Source organism: Hypanus sabinus, chromosome 2, assembly GCF_030144855.1.
Source record: "Hypanus sabinus isolate sHypSab1 chromosome 2, sHypSab1.hap1, whole genome shotgun sequence".
Classification (NCBI taxonomy): domain Eukaryota; kingdom Metazoa; phylum Chordata; class Chondrichthyes; order Myliobatiformes; family Dasyatidae; genus Hypanus; species Hypanus sabinus.
This window is the reverse complement of record NC_082707.1, coordinates 20345242-20367668: the sequence shown is the minus strand read 5'-3', so window position 1 is coordinate 20367668 and position 22427 is coordinate 20345242. Positions and strand designations below refer to the sequence as shown.

At 42.8% G+C, this 22427-nt stretch overlaps 1 protein-coding gene across 1 annotated transcript in view; it reads left to right on the top strand.

Annotated features, from left to right (window-relative positions):
• LOC132406765 (mediator of RNA polymerase II transcription subunit 12-like protein) overlaps positions 1 to 22427 on the top strand; it is a 689991-nt gene that overhangs the window by 519913 nt on the left and 147651 nt on the right. Inside the window, exons 23-26 of the mRNA XM_059992729.1 lie at positions 5285 to 5512; positions 10306 to 10447; positions 14655 to 14775; positions 21906 to 22007. Of these exons, the coding sequence (XP_059848712.1) occupies positions 5285 to 5512; positions 10306 to 10447; positions 14655 to 14775; positions 21906 to 22007 (593 nt within the window). The remainder of the gene's footprint in view (positions 1 to 5284; positions 5513 to 10305; positions 10448 to 14654; positions 14776 to 21905; positions 22008 to 22427) is intronic.

Sequence of the window (22427 nt, the reverse complement as noted above, 5' to 3'; positions counted from 1 at the left end):
AGCAGACGGTGATAGACAAGTGAGGAAAAGAGGAGAGGCAAGAGGGGAGCCAGAGTGGGGAATGGAATAAGAGGGAATGGGGGTGTGGGAAATTAGAGAAAAAAATCACAACCATTGTATTGTCATTGTCTACTTTATTACTAAAGTATACTTCTTTATTCTGATGCTGTTGCAACAAGAATCTTGTTCTAAATGATTCCAGTTGTAAATTATTGAAATATAATTGATATTAATAACCTGTGTGATATCTGAGCTGTGTTTGGTGATAATGGACAGAGATGTGAGAGATTTCAGTCATTATCTGAAGTGTTTACTTTGAGATTCAGCATGATAACTGGCCGTTCTGCCCAATGACCCCATGCCACTCAATTACACCCATGTGACCAATTAACCTACTAACCCAACACACACAAAACGCTGGACGAACTCAGCAAGTTAGACAATATCTATGGAAAAGACTAAACAGTCAACATTTTGGACCAAGACCTTTCATCAGGGATAGAATGGAAGGGGAAGTCCGGATGACAGTCTCGGCCTGAAATGTCAACTGTTTACTCCTTTCCATAGTTGCTGCCTAACCTGCTGAGTTCCACTAACATGTGTGTGTGTTGCTTTAGATTTCCAACATCGGTAGATTTTCTCATAATTGTGAACCTACTAACCCATGTGTCTTTGGGCTGTGGGAGGACACTGGAGCACCTGAAGGAAACGTACGCAACCACAGGAGAACATCCAAACTCCTTACAGACAGCACCGGGATTTGAACCCGGGTTGCTGCTTCTGTCCTAGCAGTATACTATCTGCTATGTTTCCCAGTGTAGTCAGCAGATTATGCCCCACAAGTTGGACTTTCCTATTAAAGAAGTGGTGGTTAAATGGGAAGGGAGGAATTGACAGTAAAGCATTCTGGGATGTCTTTTTGAACCATATTTTTGCAATTCTTTCTTTATATTATCTGCTATTTGTGCAAAAGACTGATATCCATTTGTAGTTAAACAATTAAATATAATCCCTCGTAATTCTAAAAGGATCCTTGGTTGTTGATCCATTCTTTTCAAACCATTCCAGTTGATTGAATTGTGCTTACCAAATTATATCTCTAAATAAAATAAAGCCTAGAATCTCTCAGCCTGTCAGTATGGGTACCGATTTAATGTTCAACCCTGTCCCAGTGAGGAAAATGATAATACCAGGGGGCATAACCTCAAGGTGATTTAAGGAAAGTATTCACCAGCCTTTGGCAAAATAGATTCCTGCTCATCTCAATTCTTAAGGAAGTATCATGAGCAGGTTTTGGGCCCTTTATCTAAGAAAGGATGAGCTGGCATTGGAGAGGGTCGAGAGGAGGTTCACAGGAATTAATGAAATGGCTCTGGGCCTGTACTTGCTGCAGTTTAGAAGAATGAGGAGAAATCTCACTGAAGCCTGTCGAATATTGAAATGTCTAGATAGAGTGGACATGGAGAGGATGTCTCCTATGGTGGGGGGAGTCTAGGATCAGAGGGCACAGCCTCAGAGTAGCTGGATGTCCCTTTAGGAAAGAGGTGATGAGGAATCTCGATAGCCAAAGGGTGGTGAATCTGTGACATGGACGGCTGTAATGGCCAAGTCATCGCGTATATTTATTGATAGGTTCTTCATTAGTAAGGGTGTCAAAGGTTTCAGGGGGAAAGCAGGAGAATGGGGTTGAGGGGGATAATCAGCCATGGTGGAATGGCAGAACAGACCCGAAGGGTTGAATTGCCTGGTTCTGTTCCTATGTCCTGTGGTCTTATGGTCTTGAGCTGGTGTTCAGGCATGAAAGAACTTTGTGGCAAATGATAAACCATTTCTGTTCATACCATGAGTAGACAAAATCTGTGTTCTCATTTCTGATTCTGAAGTTCTTTTACGAACTGTCCAGGTCTAGATTGGCTTCACTTTCTGGTTGATAGCTTGGTGACAGCGTGTAGATGCTTTTGTTTGCGTTATGCAAAGTTTAAATGCCTCCCAAAGATAGGAATCGGAGAGAGCTGTTCTCCCTCCACACTTACCATCCAGACCTTCTGTCTTATCTGGTTACCTTCTATTCCTGTAACTTGTTTGGGTTAAAACATTAACACCTTTTCTGACTTGGCTACCTTTTTAATTAATGCCCTTAAGGTTTCAGTAATGACCCAACCGCATGAACTGCTGAGTTCCACAGTGATGAAGGAATGGCAGTGTTTCCTCATTGAGATGCTATGAGAGTTGGATCACTTTTTGCCCACCACATCTCCCAACCTGATATCATCTAACATGGACTGCAACCACATCGGGGTCACTAAAACAACCAGAGCGATCATTTGACAACCATCAGTTTGAAATAAAAATGCCTGAGAAATGATCCTGCTGTATTTGAAAATGGGAGTAAAATAAACCAGATCGTGTTACCTTCCCTGCAGGGACTAATTGCTGCGTTTGCTGAAATGAAAATATTAACCTTGGCACAAATTATTTATTTGCATTTATTTAGAGATCCAGCACAGTAATAGGCCCTTCCATCCCAACAATCCTGTGACACCCAATTATATCCATGTGACCAATTAACCTACTAACCCTTATGTGTTTGGAGCGTGGGAGGAAACTGGAGCATTCAAAGGAAGCCAGCACGGTCAGTGGGGAGAACTTACGAACTCCTTATAGACAGCAACAGAAATTGAACCCGGGTTGCTGGCACTGTAATAGTGTTATGCTAACCCCTACTCTACTGTGCTATTCCTTGTCACAGACATTATATCGACTTTGTTAAAGTGCCCGGTAATTCAGCAGATTTTGCCAACCAGGTTTAATAAGGCATGGAAGAAACTTAAGGGAACCTGATTTTTTTTTTCCACAGAGGATGGTGAGTGTATGGAATAAGCTGCCAGAGGAAGTGGTCAAGACAGGCACAATTGCAATGTTTAAAAAGCATCTGTATGGATACAGGGATAGGAAAGTTTTCAAAGGATATGGGCAAATGGGATTACCTCAGGTGAACAACTTGCTCTTCATAGACAAGTTGGGCCGCAGGGCTTGTTTCCACATTGTGTAACTATGATTCTAATTGAAGTTATTTGTCTTAAAGAGATCAGCTTCATTTGTCACATGTTCAGTACTGTATAAAAGCCTTGGGCACAGTGGATTTTTTATATGGTTTCACGGAGCCCTGATCTCTTCATCATTGTGGCTGTCTGGGATTACCTGGAGAGACAGAATCAAGCAAGACAGCCAAAGTCTGCCGATGAACCATGTCAAATTCTCCAAGATGCTTGGAATATCCTACCTTATTTTCTCATAAAACTGCACAACAGTGAAGAGTACTGATGCAGTTTTAAAGGCAAAGGGTGGTCCACCAAATATTGATTTGATTTAGTTTTTTTTTACTGTTCACTGCTCTTTATCATCCTTTTTTGATGTTTAAAAACGTTTTTATTATTTTTGAAAGCATCTTCGCTTTACAGAATTTTTTTTACTTGTGCCTAAGACTTTTGCACAGTTCTGTACATCGAAGCATACTGTGAAATGCGTCAAAGACCAAGTCAATCTGAGGACGTGCTGCGGCTCCAATATCGCTTGCACACATCACACTGTACATCTTTGGAATGTGTGGGGAAACCAGAGCATCCGGAGGAAACCCAAGTGCTCACAGGGAGAACGTATAGACTCCTTACAGACAGCAGTGGGAATTGAACCCAGGTTGCTAGTGCCGCAAATCATGATACTAACCACAATGCTACCATGCAATGATTAATCTTTTGAGCACTTATTAAGAGCAGAAGCGCCCGGGCATAAAAAACTACAAAAAGAGTGCTGAGCTATAAATGGTTCATTTTAGTTCCACCATTATAATCCTGCTTTTCAACCTCAATGGGAAACAGTATTTACTTGAAATAGTTTGGTTGCCCGTTGGAAGGACTTTGATGGTCTTTAGGCAGTTGCAGAGTTGTAAACTTTTAGCTCCAGTTCTGAGGAAACTCATTGGCAGAGCAGTCGCCGGACAACTCTGAAACTCTGGATAAAATGGCAGAATTTTATCTATTTACGTCTAATGTAAATAGACGCAGTACATCCTTGGTTATATTTTTTGCTTTATTATTTAGAGGTACAGCACAGTAAAAGGTACTTCTACTCTAGTAAGCCCGTTCCACCCAATTTTACCCATGTGAACAATTAACTTACTAATCTGTATTTATAGAAAATCTGCAGCACAATATAGATCCTTTGGCCCACAAAGCTGTGCCGGCCATGTCCTTACCTGAGAAATTACCTAGGGTTACCCATAGCACTCTATTTTTCTGAGCTCCATGTACCTTTCCAGGAGTCTCTTAAAAGACCCTATCGTATCCACCTCCACCACCATCACTGGCAGCCCATTCCACACTCTTACCACTCTGCATAAAAAAAACTTACCCCTGACATGTCCTCTGTACTCACCTTTGGAGGGTGGGAGGAAATTGAAGCCTCCGGAGGAAACCCACACACTCAAGGGGAAACCATACAAACTCCTTACAGACAGCAGCAGAATTGATCCTGGGTCACTGGCTCTGTTATTGTGTTACCCTAACCATGACACCACTGTGCTACCCATATAACTATGACGAAATGGAATAGGTCAGCAGGCTAAGATATCGATTATGGAAGGGCTGCATTCCTAGAAAATACAACTTCCTTTTCACTACTGAATCCCATGAAACATCAACTGTACTCTTTTCCATAGATGCTTCCTGACCTGCTGAGCTCCTCAAGCATTTTGAGTGTGTGTTGCTTGGATTTCCAGCACCTGCTGATTTTCTCTTGTTTGTTTTAACAGGCAATTATTTGTTACAGGAAGATTTCCTCTCAACAGTAATATCCCAATTTGTACTTGGTCTATTCGCAAAGAAATTATAACTGTAGGCAAAAGAGAAGGGCTTCTTGTTTTAATTAAGAAGTGGATGTTACATTGATTGGTAATTGTACGGGTTTCTAGGGATTGCTGAATCATTTTCCAAAATCAGTCCCTTAAGTGGCCTCCTGCTGTGAACTGGCAGCCTATAATTATTGTACCTGGTAAACTGTTTCAGTTCTCCCTGTTCATTTTGTGCTCATTCATTCCCACACAAAATTGTTTAGAGTGTATTTCTATTCTTTGTCTAAAGTTTGGCAGTAATTCCATCAGGGCAAATTTCCCTTATCCCAACTGCCATAACATGGGCTACAACATACTGCTTACATGCTGTCGGACTAGATGAAGTTTTTGCTCTTTCACGATTGAATGTAATGAGATGTGTTTTCTCATCCTCAGTAGCGCCTGTTCAAAGGTCAAGCAGACGATTTACAGCAACGTGCAGCCCTCCAACTCCAACCTGCTCTGGGACCCCGACTTCATGCTGGATTTCATCGAAAATCCGTCTGCCCATAATGTCAATTACTCGATGCTGGGGAAGATTCTGAGTGACAACGCGGCCAACCGCTACAGCTTTGTCTGCAATGCTCTGATGAACGTTTGCATGGGACACCAGGACACAGATAGGTAGAATTGCCTAGTGCAGTTGAATCTTGTGAAGAGGAAAGTGAATGGTACCACTGGAGAACACGTTCATTTTGTCCCTCCCCCTCTCCCCCTCTCTCCCTCCGTTAAAGGCCATTCAGATGCTACACATGGAATTTGGTGTTCCACACCTGTAAAAGTCCTTATTGTTATTACAGAGATTGGTGGGTGGGGGAGCAGGATTGAGTTCTGGGGAGCCCTTGCAAAATGTATGCTGGACCATATTGCTTTAGTCTTGTTCCCGAAGCTTCTGTGGTTGACTTGATATCGGCCACTTTTGAGGAGAACGTTTGATACTCTAATGACAACAGAATGTGCAAGCCAGCCAAATCTTAGGAGAGAAAAAACAGAATTAATGATTCAGGTCTAAGATGCTGTGTCATAACAACATAAGAAATAGAAACGGGAATAGGCCATCTGGCTGATTGAGCCTGCTCTGCCATTCAATAAGATCATGGCTGATCTAGCCATAGATTCATCTCCACCTGCCTGCCTTTTCCCCATAACCCTTAATTCTTGTACTATACAAAAATCTATCCAACCTTGTCTTATAATTATTTACTAAGGTAGCCTCCACTGCTTCATTGGACAGAGTATTCCACAGATTTGCCACTCCGTGGGAGAAGCAGTTGCTCCTCATCTCTGTCCTAAATCTACTTCCCCAAATCTTGAGCTGTGTCTCCCTCGTTCTAGTCTCACCTACCAGTAGAAACAATTTTCCTGCCTCCATCTTAGCTATCTTTTTCATAATTTTATGTTTCTATAAGATCATTAGGAGATATTGTCATTAGGAAGAAAGAAAATATATATAACTTATTTGGTCTCCAAAATCAGAGATGTTTTCTTTATTCTAACCAATTTCACTGTTACTGAAAACTGACCCTTTCTCTTTTCAGAGAAACCCTCGTCCTGCCAAGCGCTTGAGTCTTTTTCTGCTAGAGCAATAGACTCATAGAACACTACAGCACAGAAACAGGCCCTTCAGCCCATTTAGTTCATGCAGAACCATTATTCTGCCTAGTCCCATTGTCCTATACCCAACCCATAGCCCTCCATATCCTTGCCATTTACACACCTATCAAAATTACTTCTAAATGTTGAAATCAAACTAGCATCCACCATTTCTGCTGGCTGCTCATTCCGCACACTCACCAGCCTCTGAGAAAAGAAGTTCCCTCTCATGTTCTCCTTAGACATTTCACCTTTCACCCTTAACCTTTGATCTCCAGTTCCAGTTCCATCCAGCTTCAATGGGAAAAAACCTGCCTGTCTATACCTCTTATGTTTTGTTTCAGATTTCCATTTGCAGCTTTTCTTTGATTTTCATTTGACCCTGTAACTTTGGAATCACATCTTCTCTGAGAATTTGCCCAATACTCTAATGTTCATATCACACAATACAGTCAGTGACCACTTTATTAATACCACCATATTCATAATCTTCTGCTGCTGTAGCTTATTCACCTCAATGCTTAACGTGTTGTGTGTTCAGAGATGCTCTTCTGCACACCACTGTTGTAACATGTAGTAATTTAAATTACTGTCTATTACCTGTCCAATTGAACCAGTTTGGTCATTCTCTTCTGACTTCTCTCATTAACAAGCTTGTTTTGCCCACAATACTGACACTCACTAAATATTTTTGTTTGTTTTCCGCACTATTCCCTGTAATCTCTAGAGAACTCTCTGCACGAAAATCCCTGGAGATCAGTAGTAGAAACCATCTGCCTGACACAAACAATGATTCCACAGTAAAAGTCACTTAGATCAGATTTCTTCCTTCTTCTTCTTCTTCTTCTTCTTCTTCTTCTTCTTCTTCTTCTTCTTCTTCTTCTTCTTCTTCTTCTTCTTCTTCTTCTTCTTCTTCTTCTTCTTCTTCTTCTTCTTCTTCTTCTTCTTCTTCTTCTTCTTCTTCTTCTTCTTCTTCTTCTTCTTCTTCTTCTTCTTCTTCTTCTTCTTCTTCTTCTTCTTCTTCCTCTTCCTCCTCTTCCTCCTCTTCCTCCTCTTCCTCCTCTTCCTCCTCTTCCTCCTCTTCCTCCTCTTCCTCCTCTTCCTCCTCTTCCTCCTCTTCCTCCTCTTCCTCCTCTTCCTTCCTCCTCTTCCTTCCTCCTCTTCCTTCCTCCTCTTCCTTCCTCCTCTTCCTTCCTCCTCTTCCTTCCTCCTCTTCCTTCCTCCTCTTCCTTCCTCCTCTTCCTTCCTCCTCTTCCTTCCTCCTCTTCCTTCTTCCTCTTCCTTCTTCCTCCTCCTTCTTCCTCCTCCTCCTCCTCCCCCTCCCCCTCCCCCTCCCCCTCCTCCTCCGACACATCTAGGCGTATTACTGCCTTCCGCAGGATGTACAATTCATTACCGAATTTCAAGAAACTGAAATTCTCAAATATAAACTAGTCGCATGTAGAAACAGTGTAATAAACGTTTCAATCAGATGGTGGTCCTCTTGGTGGCCAAACAAAGATATAATAGAAAAACAAAATACATGTAAGTCAGACAGCCTCTTGAACAATATTCTTCTTTCAATTTTATATCGATTACAACTCAGCAAAACATGCTGAACTGTCTCTGGACTACCACAGTCACATAATCCAGTAGGATGTCTTCCTATTATCTTTATGTAATAGTTAATCCACAATGCCCCAACCTAAGTCTTGTTAATTTCAGCATATCTCTATGATTTAAAGAGTAACAGTCTGAGACCTTTTTAACTAGAGGGTGACTAGAAAAGAATTGCCTTCCCTTTAATTCATTTTTCCAATCCTCTTGCCATTTCTTCTTTCTGCCTTTTTTTTAATCCTACTTCTCAATTCTGCTCTGCCTAGGGGTATTTTAATTTCCACTTGCCTGCTCTGTAAGGAAGACTTTGCAATGCCATCCACGATTTCATTTCCCTCCACCCCAGCATGCCCAGGTATCCATGTAAATCGAATTTCACAACCCATCTTCCCTACTCTAAACAAAACTAAGCAAATCTCAATAACTATGTCAGGACAAGCTTTTGATTTATTCCCTTTTCTAGCCTCTAAGGCAGCAGCAGAATCCAAACAGATGATATCCCTGCATGGTTGAGAGTCTTCTATCTACCGTAAGGCCCAGAGGATTGCTAATAATTCTGCAAAGACAGAAATACAATCGGAAACCCAGTGACCAATCTCAACTCCAAGTTGAGACACGTACATCCCAAATCCTGCCTTACTGCTCTCTGGGTCCACTGAGCCTTCAGCAAAAAATCTTCAGATAAGAGCCCCATTTATTATTTAAATATTCATTTACGATCTCTTTCCCATTCTGTTTGGTCTGCATGCTTTTATGCATTGAGTTGCTGCCACAAGACTGACTGATTAGATATTTGTATTAACGAGCGGGTGAATGGGTTACCGAATAAAGTGGCCACTGTGTGTTTTTTAACTGATAGGTAGTAAGAGGTGAAAAGTGTTTACCTGTTGGATGTTTTAATGCTTTTGCTCATGCTCACCTGTGATAATGAATAAAAAATGCAGGTGCTGGAATCTGAAATAAAAGGGAAAATGCTTGGAAAACTCAGCATGTCAGATACATCTGTGGCATGAGAAACCAAGTTAATGCTTCAGTTCAGAGACTATAAGACCATAAAACATAGGAGCAGAATTAGGCCATTTGGCCCATCTGGTCTGCTGCACTATTTCATCCATGCTGATCCATTTTGAGATTGCAACCCCAATCTCCTGCCTTCTCTCATATCCTTTCATGTCCTGACTAATCAAGAACATATCATCCTCTGCCTTAAGCATACCAAAAGACTTGGCCTCCACAGGTGCCAGTGGCAACAAACTCCACAGATTCACCACTCGCTGGCGAAAGAAGTTCCTCCTCATCTCCGTTCTAAAAGGCTGTCCCCTCTATTCTGACACTGCATCCTGTGGTTTTAGACTTCCCCACTGTAGGTAACACTCTCTCCACATTCACTCTATTGAGGCCTTTCAGTATTCATTAGGTTTCAATGAACTTGCCCTCACTCCTCTGAATTCCAGTGAGTACAGGCCCTGAGCCATCAAATCCTCCTCATGTGACAAGCCTTTTAATCCCAAAATCATTTCTGTAATGATTATTTAAATCCAGGAATGAAAGACAAAATAAAATTTAATGTTGAATTACGAAGAGGGTGATATAATTCTGAAATGTAATGTTGAAATCACAGAGGGTGATGGGAAGGACGTGTAGGATGAAGCTCCAGTTGAGGGATCCTGACCTAAAGAGCCAGCTGTCGATTTCCTCCACAGATTCTACCTGACCTGCTGAATTCCTCCAGTTTCTTTGTGTGTTGCTATAGGATAAGGCTGTTAGGGTGAGATTAGTTTGAATGGGCAGCCTATCAGACTGAGGACACTACATAACAGTGTAAAAGGAACATTGTCACCCATTAACCTATTAACTAGTGAATGTGAACCTAATTAATCCCAATCTGACCTGTAACATCAATCTCATCATTTTGGGATTTATCTGGTGAACCTGTAGTGAATTCTCTCCATAGCTTGAAAATCCTTCCTCCTGTAAGGAGACTATTTGCACCTGTAAAGTCTTTGTATATGTTTGTATATCGACCAATAGGCTATTACCATTTTGCTCCATCATTAATCAGCAACCTTCTTGTGTGAGTCTATTAAGTATTTTTGAGGTAGGCACTAACAACAACGCAAGATAAAGAGGGTTAGCTCCGTATTTTAAGGGGAGAAATAAATCTCAGGTTGTCTGAGTGAAAATACCTCCTCTCAATGACTCTAATGGCCTGTTTTGCTGTTTTGCAGAATTAATGACATCGCAAATCTTTGTGCAGAGCTGACAGCTTGCTGCACTGTCCTAAGCTCCGAATGGCTTGGTGTTCTAAAGGCTCTTTGCTGCTCATCGAACCATGTCTGGGGATTCAACGACCTTCTCTGCAGTGTGGATGTAAGCTCACAGTGTGCTCATTGCTCTGCTCACCACTGGCATTCTCCTGAGGGGAAGATGACCATGTCCAGTAGTTATGACTAGATCAAGAACATAGAATATGTTCTACATAGCAATCTATTTTTCTATCATACATGTGTCTATCTAATAATTTCTTAAATGCCCCTAATATATCTGCTTAATGAGTCTGTTGGGGCATTTAGTACTCCCAGTGCAGTCACCTCTACACCAATGAGACCGAGTCAAGCATTGTCACGTTACAAGAAGGGTTTCCCATTGGCGAAACATTTTAATTCCATTTCCCGTTCCCATTCCGATATGTTGGTCCATGGTCTCCTCTACTGCCATGACCGGGCTGTTCTCAGGTTGGAGGAGCAACATCTCATATTCTTTCAATGCCACAAACATTCATTTTGCTAACTTCTAGTAGTTTCTTCCCTCTCTCTCCTTCTCATTTTCCATTCCACATTTTGGTTACCCTCTCACCCCTTCTCCTCCCCTTTTCATCACCTCCTTTTGGTTGTTGTCCTCCTTCCCATTTTCCCATGGTCCAATCAATTCTCCTATCAGATTCCATCCTCTTCAGGCCTTGACCTTTTCCTCCTATAACCTTCCAGTTTCTCACTTCACCTCCCCTTTGCCCCCTCAACTGGTTTCACCTATCATCTTCTCGCTTGTACTCCTTCCCATCCTCCACCTTCTTATTCTAGCTTCTTTGCCTTCCTTTCCAGCCCTAATGAATGGTCTTGGCATGAAATGTCAGCTCTTTCTTCCTCGCCATAGGAGTTAAGTTCTTCCATCGCTTTTTTGTGTTACTCTGGGTTTCCAGCATCTGAAAAGTCTCTTGTGTTTATAATGTATCTGCCTCTACCATCACTTCCAGTGGGGTGTTCCATGCACTCACTTATCAACTCGCGCAGCAACTTTGAGTGATCTGTGTACATGGACCCCAAGATCCCTTTGTTCCTTCACACTGTTAGGAATCTTGCTAGTAACCCTGTGTTCTGCCTTCAAATTCAACCTTCCAAGATGAATCATTTCTTGATTTTCTGGGTTGAACTCCTTCTGCCATTTCTCAGCCCAGTTCCACGTCCTGTCAATGTCGTGTTGTTACCTACAACAAACCTCCCCACTATCCACAACTCCACCAGCCTTCCTGCCATCAGCAAAATTATTAACTCACTCTTCCGTTTCCTCATCCAATTCATTTGGGAAAGTCATAAAGACCAAGGGTCCCAGTACAGATCCCTGCAGAACACTGCTGTTTTTCACTGACTTCCGGGCAGAATACACTCCATCTCTTGCTACCCTCTGCTTTCAATGGGCAAGCCAATTCTGAACCACACAATTAGAGAATAGAATTGTTTCACTGCTAATTGTCTGCATGCGATGTTGGTGCTGGAATGGGTGGTGACATTTTTGGACTGCCGCCAGCACAACCCTTAAGTTCTGTTGGTTGTTAACACAAATGACACACTTAGAGTATTGTGAGCTGTTTGCAGCCCTTCATCTAATAAAGGATGTGCTGGCATTGGAGCGGGTTCAGAGGAGATTGACAAGAATTATCCCTGCAATGAAAGGAATGAAAGCATTTGACTGCTCTGAGCCGGCACTCTCTAGAATCTAGAAGAATTCGGGGGCAGATCTCATTGAAATCTATCAAATACTGAAAAGCCTGGATTGAGTGGATTTTGACATGGTATTTCCTATAGTGGGTGAGTCCAGGACCAGATGGCACAGCCCTAGAATGGAGGGACATCCCTGTAGAACAGAAGTGAGGAAGAATTTCATGTTTGAATGAGAACCCCTTAATCTTGTGACTCTGCCTCTGGGGCCCTATGTAGAGCTGTACTGCATGGAGAAAAAGGGCCGTTTGGCCTCTGTCTATGCCAAACATGCTGTCATACTGAAGTAATCCCTTCTGCCTACGCGTGATCAATATCCCTCCATTCCTTGCATCCCGAATGTCACTATTGTAACTGCTTCCACTCAACCCCTGGCAGAGCATTCCAGTCCCCAGAGCTCTCTGTGCATTCCCTTTTAAACTATAAACTTAAAACTATACCCTCTAATATTTGACTTGTTACCCTGGGAAAATATTCTAGCTATCTACCCTATCTCTGCCTCTCATTACTTTAGATACCTCAACTTCCTAAATGCATCAAGTGAACCTGCCACAACCAGTTCCTCTGGTATATACGTCTACCACCTGCTGTGAGAAAATGATGCCCCTAATGTTCTTATTAATCCTTTCATCTCTGAAGGGCGTTGGAAGATTTCATTCATGGTCTGAAGTAGAAATTCTATGAGGATTGTGGGGAGGGTTGATGGCCAATAATTTATCTGTTTGCCTGTACTGCATTGTCTGGTGCTACCACAGCCACTGTACTTCACTAGAACTAGTGAGGAGTGGAGTAGAGAAGCAGGGATGTAATGCTGACTCTTTACAAAGCATTGGTCAGACCACACCTGGAGTATAGTGAGCAGTTCCGGGCCCCTGACCTGAGAAAGAATATGCTGGCATTGGAGATCATCCAGAGATGATCCCTTAAGTGACAGGGTTAACGCTCCGGGCCTGTGCTTGCTGGAGTCTAGAGAATGAGGGGGTATCTCATTGATGCATCGATTATTGGGCCGGCTGGTGGCAGTATGGCATCAGCGCTGGACTCCGGAGCGAAGGCTCCCGAGTTCGAATCCAAGTCGGGCCACCCGCGAGCATGCTTTCCATCCGTGGCGGGCTAAGCGTCAAGCTAGCCACTCGGCCTCGTACAAAAAAAACAAGGATCAAGCTAGAAGTGTTCATATCATGACCCAGTTAAACCGAAAGGAAACCAATCTTGACACCACGCACCAGAAAGAATGGCTGACTGGTGCGGCATGCTTAAAAAAAAAATCGAATATTGAAAGCCCTACACAGAGTGGGCATGGAAAAGATATTTCCCATAGTGGAGGAGTTCTGGCACCAGAAGAAACCGCCTCAGATTAGAGGTATGTCCATTTAGAACAGAGATGAGGAGGAATATTTTAAGCAAGAGGGTGGTGAATCTGTTGAATTCATTGCCACAAATGGCTGTGGAGGTGAAGTCACTGGGTATATTTAACGTGGAGCTTGATAGATTCTTGTTTTGTAAAGATCCCAATGGTTACAGGAGAAGGGAGGAGAATAGGATTGAGAGGGATAATAATCAGCCATGGCGGAGAAGATTTGATGGGCCAAATGACCTAATTCTTCTCCTATATCTTATGGTCTTCATAAGAATTCCATTAACTGTAACATAATTCAGTGTGTGGAGGAAAGGACCACAATGGCTTTGTGAGTTGAAAGTATGTTTAGCGTGGCGAAGCCAGATGTCTTTTCAACAAGTGAGGAGAGGGTTCCAATCTCTGATGGCTTCTTATGGATGAGGTGGAGCTCTGTGAATTAGGATGCTTCACTGGGAAGGCAGATGGAAGGGACGTACACACCAGCAGAGTGGCTAGCACAGCATTTTACAATGCCAGCTGTAAGATCGGGGTTCGATTCCTGCCACTGTCTGTAAGGTGTCTGTACATCCTCCCCGTGAGTGCTTGGGCTTCTTCTCACATTCCAAAGATGTACAGTAAGGGCTAATAAGCACAGTAACACTTGCGGGCTGCCTCCAGAACAATCCTCACCGATTTGATTTGAAGCAATCAATGCATTTCACCATTTATTCTGAAGTATATATGACAAATAGTCTCTCTTTAATCTCATTTCTTGTCCGTTCTTTTCCCTTGTGACATCCAATGGAAGCATTACTGTAGTTTAGTATTTTGCTTGTTAATAAGTGATGTAGGTAGACAAAATTAATGAGAGTTATTGATAACTGAGAAACCATTCCACAGTGGCAAAGTTGTTTTAGACCAGAGGGCAAAGTTTAAAGTTGAGGAGTAAGAGGCTTAGAGAAGATCTGAGGAAAAGCTTTTACTTCACCCAAAGAATCATTAAAATCTGGATTACACTGTCTGAACTGGTAATGGCGACAAAATCTCCCATAATTGAGATGTATCTGGCTAATCACTTGAATCTAGTAGGATGTGGACAGACTGCTGGCGGCTGGGATTTAGTTCCTTAGGTACTTGGTGGTTGGCATCCACGTGGTAGGCCAAAGGGTCTGTGTCTGTCTGTAGGACATAATGATCACCTTTGCAAATCTCTGACTTGCTACTTATTGTAATTTTTCCCAAGGTCAGCGATTTGTCATTCCATGATTCCTTGGCTACGTTCATTGCTATTCTCATCGCTCGCCAGTGCTTCCCGCTGGAGGATATGGTTCAGCATGTGGCACTTCCTTCTCTCCTGGCAGCTGGTGAGTGTGTCCCTTTTCAGGCTTCCTCCCGTAATCCCACATACTCAGCAAGGACAGTGAAGGAGAGCTCAGAGAGTGGGGAAAGTCTTCAATTTGGCAAAGTATAAGATTTGCACAATAAAACTCCTATTTCACCCCAAAACTTGAGTAAAAATTCCTATGAGTGGTGTTGATGAATTCCAGCCCAAAACTGACTATTTTCCTCTCCATGGTTACTGCCTAACTTGTTGAATTCCACCAGAACTTTTTTGTATTACTCTGGATTCCCAGCATCTTCAGAACCTCTTGTAATAATAAGAATTCATATGATTCCTGATCATTCCTGGACCATTAGACCAGAAGACATAAGAGCAGAATTCGGCCATTCAATCTATCAAGTCTGCTCCACCATTCCATCATAGCTGATTTATTATCCCTCACAACCCCTTCCTCTTGCCTTCTCCCCATAACCGTCGATGCCCTGACTAATCAAGGATCTATCAACCTCCGCTTTAATTATACCCCAAGCCTTGGCCTCTGCAACCACCTGTAGCAATGAATTCCACAGGTTCAGCACCCTCTAAAGAAATTCCTCCTCATCTCTATTCCAAAGGGACATCCTTCTATTTTGGGACTGTGCCCTCTCCGAGACTCCTCCTTTGTAGGAAATATCCTCTCCACATCTACTCTATCTAGTCAGTTCGATATTCAGTAGGTTTCAATGAGGTTCCCCCTCTCATTCTTATAAACTCCATCGAGTATAGGCCCTGAGCCATCAAATGCTTCTCATACGTTAACCCATTCATCCCTGGGATAATTCTTGAAAGCCTGCTCAGGACCATCTTCAATGCCAGAATATCCTTTCTAAGATAAGGGGCCCAAAGCTGCTCGCAATATTCCAGTGCCCTCCACATAGACTGGCTGACCCACCGAGTTCCAAAAGCAGTGTATTTTCTGTGCCAGATTCCAGTATCTGGTGTCTCTATATGAATTCCTCTTTTTCTCATTGTGTTCGGTGCCCCTGCGTCCCATTCTCTTTCTTCCTCTACATTCTAGTCCTGCTAAGACATCTGCAGGCAAGGTCGATCTCCTTACTGGTGAGATACAACATCCCAAGCTCCTTCCCTTTCACGGTCTGGTCTGTTTTCCTTCATTCACAGAGTGGCGGCATTAAAAATAATTCCAACGTACGCACAGTGTCCACTTTATTAGGTACCTCATATACCTAATAAAGTGGCCACTGAATGTATGTTTCTGGGCTTCTGCTTCAAGACTTGGATGTGTTGTGCGTTCAGAGATGCCCTTCTGCACAGCACTGGTGTAATGCAACGTTATTTGAGTTACTGTCACTTTCCTGTCAGCTTGAACCAGTCTGGCCATTCTCCTCTGACCTCTCTCATTAACAAGGCGTTTTCACCCACAGAACTGCTGCTCACTGGATTTCTTTGTGTTTTTCACACTATTTCCTAGAGACTGTTGTGTGTGAAAATCCCAAGAAAGCAGCAGTTTCTGAGATACTTAAACCATCCTGTCTGGCACCAGCAATCATTTCATGGTCAAAGTCACTGAGATTACATTTCTTTCCCATTGAGCTGTTCGTTCTGAACCACAACGGAACCTCGTGACCATGTCAGCAGGCTTTGATGTATTGAGTTGCTGCCACATGATTGGCTGATTGGATGTTTGCATTAATGAGCAGGTGTACCTAATAAAGTGGGCACTGAGTGTACAGTATATTGCTTATTTCTAATTGACCTTAAGCCAGGTGACCATCTCAAATATTGAACGAAAGCCAACTACGTTAGCGAATGCCTGATCCATGGTGGGGGGGGGGGATAGGGATGGTTTACCTTCTCCCCTGGACAGTATTGATGAAACTAATACACTTTCTTTTAGATGTGCCTTCAATGGACTGGGGATAATAGCCACAGAACACCACAGCACAGAAATAGGTCCTTTGGTCCATCTAGTCCATGCCAGCCTGGTTTACTTACTGGTCCTATCTACCTGCACCTGGACTATAACCCTTAATACCATTCACATCCATAATATGATAAGCTCCTTGATGTTATAGAGGGATCTTGAGGTTTAAGTCCATTCCCTGAAAATGGCTGCATAATTTGACAGGGTGATTAAGAAATTGTACAGCTTGCCTGCCTTTATTAGTCAAGGCATTGAGTATAAGGTTTGGGAAGTTATGTTGTATTCAATAATTTGCAACAGTCAAAACATTATCCACTCAGTGGCCACTTAATTAGGTACACCCTGTACACCTGCTTGTTAATGCAAATATCTAATCAGTCAATCATGTGGCAGCAACTCAATGCATACAGACGTGGTCGAGAAGTTCAGTTGTTGTTCTGACCAAACATCAGAATGAGGAGATGTGAACTGAAGGACTTCCATCGTGGAATGATTGTTGGTGCCAGACAGGGTGGTTTGAGTATTTCAGAAATTGCTGATCTTCGGGGACTGTCGTGCTCAGCGGTCTCTACATTTCACAGAGAAAGGTGCAAAGAACAAATAAGACATCCGGTGAATGGCAGTTCTGTGAGAGAAAACGAGAGAGGTAAGAAGAAATGGTCAGACTGGTTCAAGCTGACAGGAAAGCAACAGTAACTCAACCACATGTTACAGCAGTGGTGTGCAGAAGAGCATCTCTGAATGCACAACACGTCAAACCTTGAGGTGGATGGGCTACAGCAGCAGAAGACCACAAGCGTATACTCAGTGGCCAGTTTATTAGATACAGGTACAGTAGGTACCTAATAAAATGGCCGTCTAGTGTATAACTGATATGGCCACACCTGGAGGATTACATTCATTTCTGACTGCCCCATTACAGGCAGGATGCTCAAAGTGTGGAGGCTTTGGAGAGGGTGCCAAAGAGGTTCACCTGGATGCTGGCTGGTTTAGAAGGCATGTGACAAACATGGGGTCTTTTCTCCGGAGCTGCAGATGATGAAGGGAAGACCTAATAAAAACATATAAAATTATGCCAGGCATAGACAGAGTAGAAAGCGGGATCTTTCTCCTCGGGCCAAAATGTCTAATTCCAGAGTTACCCTATTTAAGTTGAAAATTTCAGGTTCAAGTTCAATTTATTTTCATTCAACCGGGCATGTGTTGCCAAATGAAGCAATGTTCCTTTGGACCAAACTGCGCAACACAGTACATATACCTCAAACACACACCACTTAAAGTAACACTACTTCATGCAGCAAGGCAATGAAGGCAGTCCATTTACTGTACTAGGTGTCTGCACTGATTCTGTTCAGTCACAGTCAATCAAAAGAACATGGCAGCATACCCTGGATGAATTCCTCCATTGGTAACTATCAGGAACTAATGCACAGTTTTACAGTACTGTAGTAATGGTAGTGTTCTAACTTGTTCTGTATTTCATTTAAATACACATTTTGTGACTCACTTAAATGGTAGTTTGTCTTTTTTATACCATTTTAACTACTGGATTTCCATGAAACTTTTGCTAATTGGGGCAGCTGCTTAATTGGGTGAAAATGTACTTGTCCCAATTAACCAGAGTCCATTGTGCTTGGAAACACTTCTGTGATGTGGTATATCTTGCAACAAGAGAAATTCCAAGTGAATATCTTAAAACAAACTGAAAAATACTTTTGTTCCATTTCATTGAGGCTTTTGATTCCAGGACGAAGGAGGTGTCTTCCTTTTTTAAACAAAGGGGCTTCCCTTCTTCCATCATCAACTCTGCTCTCAAACGCATCTCTCCCACTTCCCGCACATCTGCCCTCACCCCATCCGCCCGCCACCCCACTCAGGATAGGGTTTCCCTTGTCCTCATCTACCACCCCACCAGCCTCCAGGTCCAACGTATAATTCTCCGTAACTTCCGCCACCTCCAACGGGATCCCACTACCAAGCACATCTTTCCCTCCCCTCCCTTTCTGCTTTCCGCAAGGATTGCTCCCTACACGTCTCCCTTGTCCACTCGTCCCCCCCATCCCTTCCCACCAATCTCCCTGCTGGCACTTATCCTTGTAAACAGAACAAGTACTACACCTGCCCTTACACTTCCTCCCTCACCACCATTCAGGGCCCCAGACAGTCCTTCCAGGTGAGGCGACACTTCACCTGTGAGTCGGCTGGTGTGGTATACTGTGTCCGGTGCTCCCGGTGTGGCCTTTTATATATTGATGAGACCCGACTCAGATGGGAGACCGTTTTGCTGAACACCAACGCTCGGTCCGCCAGAGAAAACAGGATCTCCCAGTGGCCACACATTTTAATTCCACATCCCATTCCCATTCTGATATGTCTATCCATGGTCTACTGTCAAGATGAAGCCAAACTCAGGTTGGAGGAGCAACACCTTATATACTGGCTGGGTAGCCTCCAACCTGATGGCATGAATATTGACTTCTCTAATTTCTGTTAATGCCCCTCCTCCCCTTCTTACCCCATCCTAGACATATTTAGTTGTTTGCCTGTTCTCCATCTCCCTCTGGTGCTTCCCCCCCTTTCTTTCCCCCGAGGCCTCCTGTCCCATGATCCTTTCCCTTCTCCAGCTCTGTATCACTTTCGCCAATCACCTTTCCAGCTCTTAGCTTCATCCCACCCCCTCTGGTCTTCTCCTATCATTTTGCATTTCCCCCTCCCCCCACTACTTTCAAATCTCTTACTATCTTTCCTTTCAGTTAGTCCTGATGAAGGGTCTTGGCCCGAAACGTCAACAGTGCTTCTCCTTATAGATGCTGCCTGGCCTGCTGTGTTCCACCATCATTTTGTGTGTTTTGTTTGAAAAATACTTCATTGTGCATTGAGACAACATTCCTAGTTACCATATGAAATTCTCAAAACAAAGTGACTAATATTCCGATTGTTGAAAGTCATTGAATGCAGTCTGAAAGGAACTGTATCGAATGCATCCAAGTTTCCTTCATACAGGATTCCAGAGAGCTGATACATATTGTGTCATCAGTTTAAACTTTTTATAGATCTAATCCCCAAAGCAAATTTTATACATTTCCTAGTCACAATGGTGTGTAACTTGGAGGGGAATCTGCAGTTATCTCCCAGGAATGGCAGCAGAAAAAGGAGGTTCCCACTATTGTGCAGAACTGCAAGATTATTTCATTTATTTTTTAAAATATCAGTACGGTACAGGCCATTTCGGCCCAATGAGCCTCTGCTGCCAGTTATACCCGTGTAATCTATTAACTGTATACCCTTGGGATGTGGGAGGAAACAGGAAAATCTAAAGGAAACTCATGTGGTCACGGGAAAATATACAAATGCCTTACAGCCAGGGGCGGGAATTGAACCTGGGTTGCTGGTACTCTAAAGTGTTACACTGGCCCCTGTGCTACCTGTCGCCCATTAAGAATTTTATTCCTAATACTCATCGTTACAAAAAATAATGCATATTGTTCCCTGTTCATAACCCATGCTAGGTAGTGGAAGCACTAATGAGGAGATGGTTGAATATTGTAGTCAAGGAGACGGTAAGAACTATGGCAATTGAAATGCACATACTTCCCTGTGTACTAACGCATGGTCACTGGTGGTGTTGTGAAGAGATTGAAAGAGTTTCTGAGAAACTGTTGCATGCAGCAAGCACATTGCAATGTTACGCTCCAGATGAGGAAAACTGTGCCCAGTGAGAGAAAGTAAGATCTAGGAGGTGGGATTCTTCACTTCCCTTCACCTTCCCATCATCTTCCTCTGGCGCCCTTCTTCCTTTCCTTGCTCTCATGGTCCACCATCCTCTCCTACAAGATTCTTTCTTCTTCAGCTCTTTACCTCTACCACCTGTTCCTCCCAGCTTGTTGCTTCATCCCCTCCTCCCGCCCCACCTACCTTCCCCCCTCACTTGGTCTCACCTATCACCTGCCAGCTTGTATTCCTCCTCTCCCCACACTTTCTTATCCTTGCTTCTTCCCCCTTCTTCAGCCCTGATGATGAAGGGCTTCCGCTTCAAACATCGACTGTTCGTTCACCTGCATAGATGCTGTCTGACTTGCTGAGCTCCCAAACTTCCTCAGGCATTACTCCAGTTGTATCTTTGGGTGCCTGCAAGTGATTTAGATCAGATAGAACAGCTGGAGTTCATGTACAGTAACAGACTTGGCTCTAAAACATCTTGAGGCTTGCCAGGCAAAGCATTTCTTGGAAATCATTGATTGTTATGTGAATAAAAGGAAAATACACACCAAGGAGTTCTTGAGGGAGGAAAGTTGAGAGAATTACAAAGCACAAGAAAATCTGCGGGTGCTACAGATCCAAAGCAACAAGTTGAGAGAGTTGCCTTAATTGATCCAGAGACATAATGGGGAGTCCCACCATGGTAACTGGGGATCATAAGCACAAGAGATTCTGCAGATGCTGCAAATCCAGAGTGATACGGAGTTCTGATGAAGAGTCCTGGTCTGAAGTGTCAACTGTTTATTGCCTCCTGGCCTGCTGATTTCCTCCAGCATTTCATGTGTGTTACTATGGTAACTGGGGAATTTATATTCCAATAAACAAGTCTAGAATTTAAAATTAGCCTGGATTGGCAACAATCAAGTAAGCAGATTTATCTTATTTTTATATATATAAAAGGGAATTTCTGTTTTTCAGGTAAAGAAATGTGCCATCTATCCCTGACCTGGTTTAAATGGGGCTTCAGTCTCAGCAATGTGTTTGACTACTCTGTTAGTCCAGAGACAATGGACAATGGTTAAAAAAAATCCACAGGCATTGCCAATGATATTCATAATAAATGAAAACATGAAAAAGCCAGCTGAAATGTTGGAAGGGACACGTTGAGCCCACTTCATTCCATGATCAAAGGATGACATTAGCAACAAACCAGAGACTGGCCCCATGATCTAAGACCTTATCTAAGAGTTAACCTTTGGACAAACCTTTCACTTAATTGGTCAAAGTGCAGAGAAAATGAAGGCGTTTTAGTAGAACTGAGTCTTTTTAAAATGCTACCCAGCAGATACATTGATGGGCAGAATTTTCTTGACACTACAAAGAGGGCTTCGAAGTCTAAGAAACTTGCAGGAATATTTGTTCCCGCTTTGGAGCGTGGTCGGAAATAGGCTGCTGTTTCTTTTTAAAGGTTAAAAGCAGATTGAGTCTCCATTTACGATATTTATAACTGACAAGTCTGTTTCCTGCAGCATGCGGTGATCCGGATGCTGAAGCAGGCGCCAGGATGACGTGCAGGCTTCTGCTGCACTTGTTTCGCACACCACAAGTGAGCCCTTTCCCCCAGGCTAATGGTAAGCTTCTGGCTGGCATCCCTCTTCCCCTTTACAAGTTTTGTTGTGATGAGAGTGCTGTCTGTAATGACCGCTTTCAAGTTCAAAGTAAATGCACCATTAGAGTACATGCATGTCACCATATGCTACCCTGAAATTCATTTACTTGGCAAGCATTGGCAGCAGATAGAAAGAAAGATAATATAATCAATGAAAAGCTCCTCCGAAACAAAGACAAACAACCAACCTGCAAAAAAAGACAAGCTGTGGAAACTCAAATGCAAAGAATAATAGTGATAAATAAATAATATTGAGAACGTGCATTGTGTACTGTTGTATATTTAACTATATGTTGAATATGCACTTTATGACAACTTATATATCTACAGATTTAAAATTTTTTTTTAGTATTATTGTGCTAATATTTTATGTGCTGTGTGT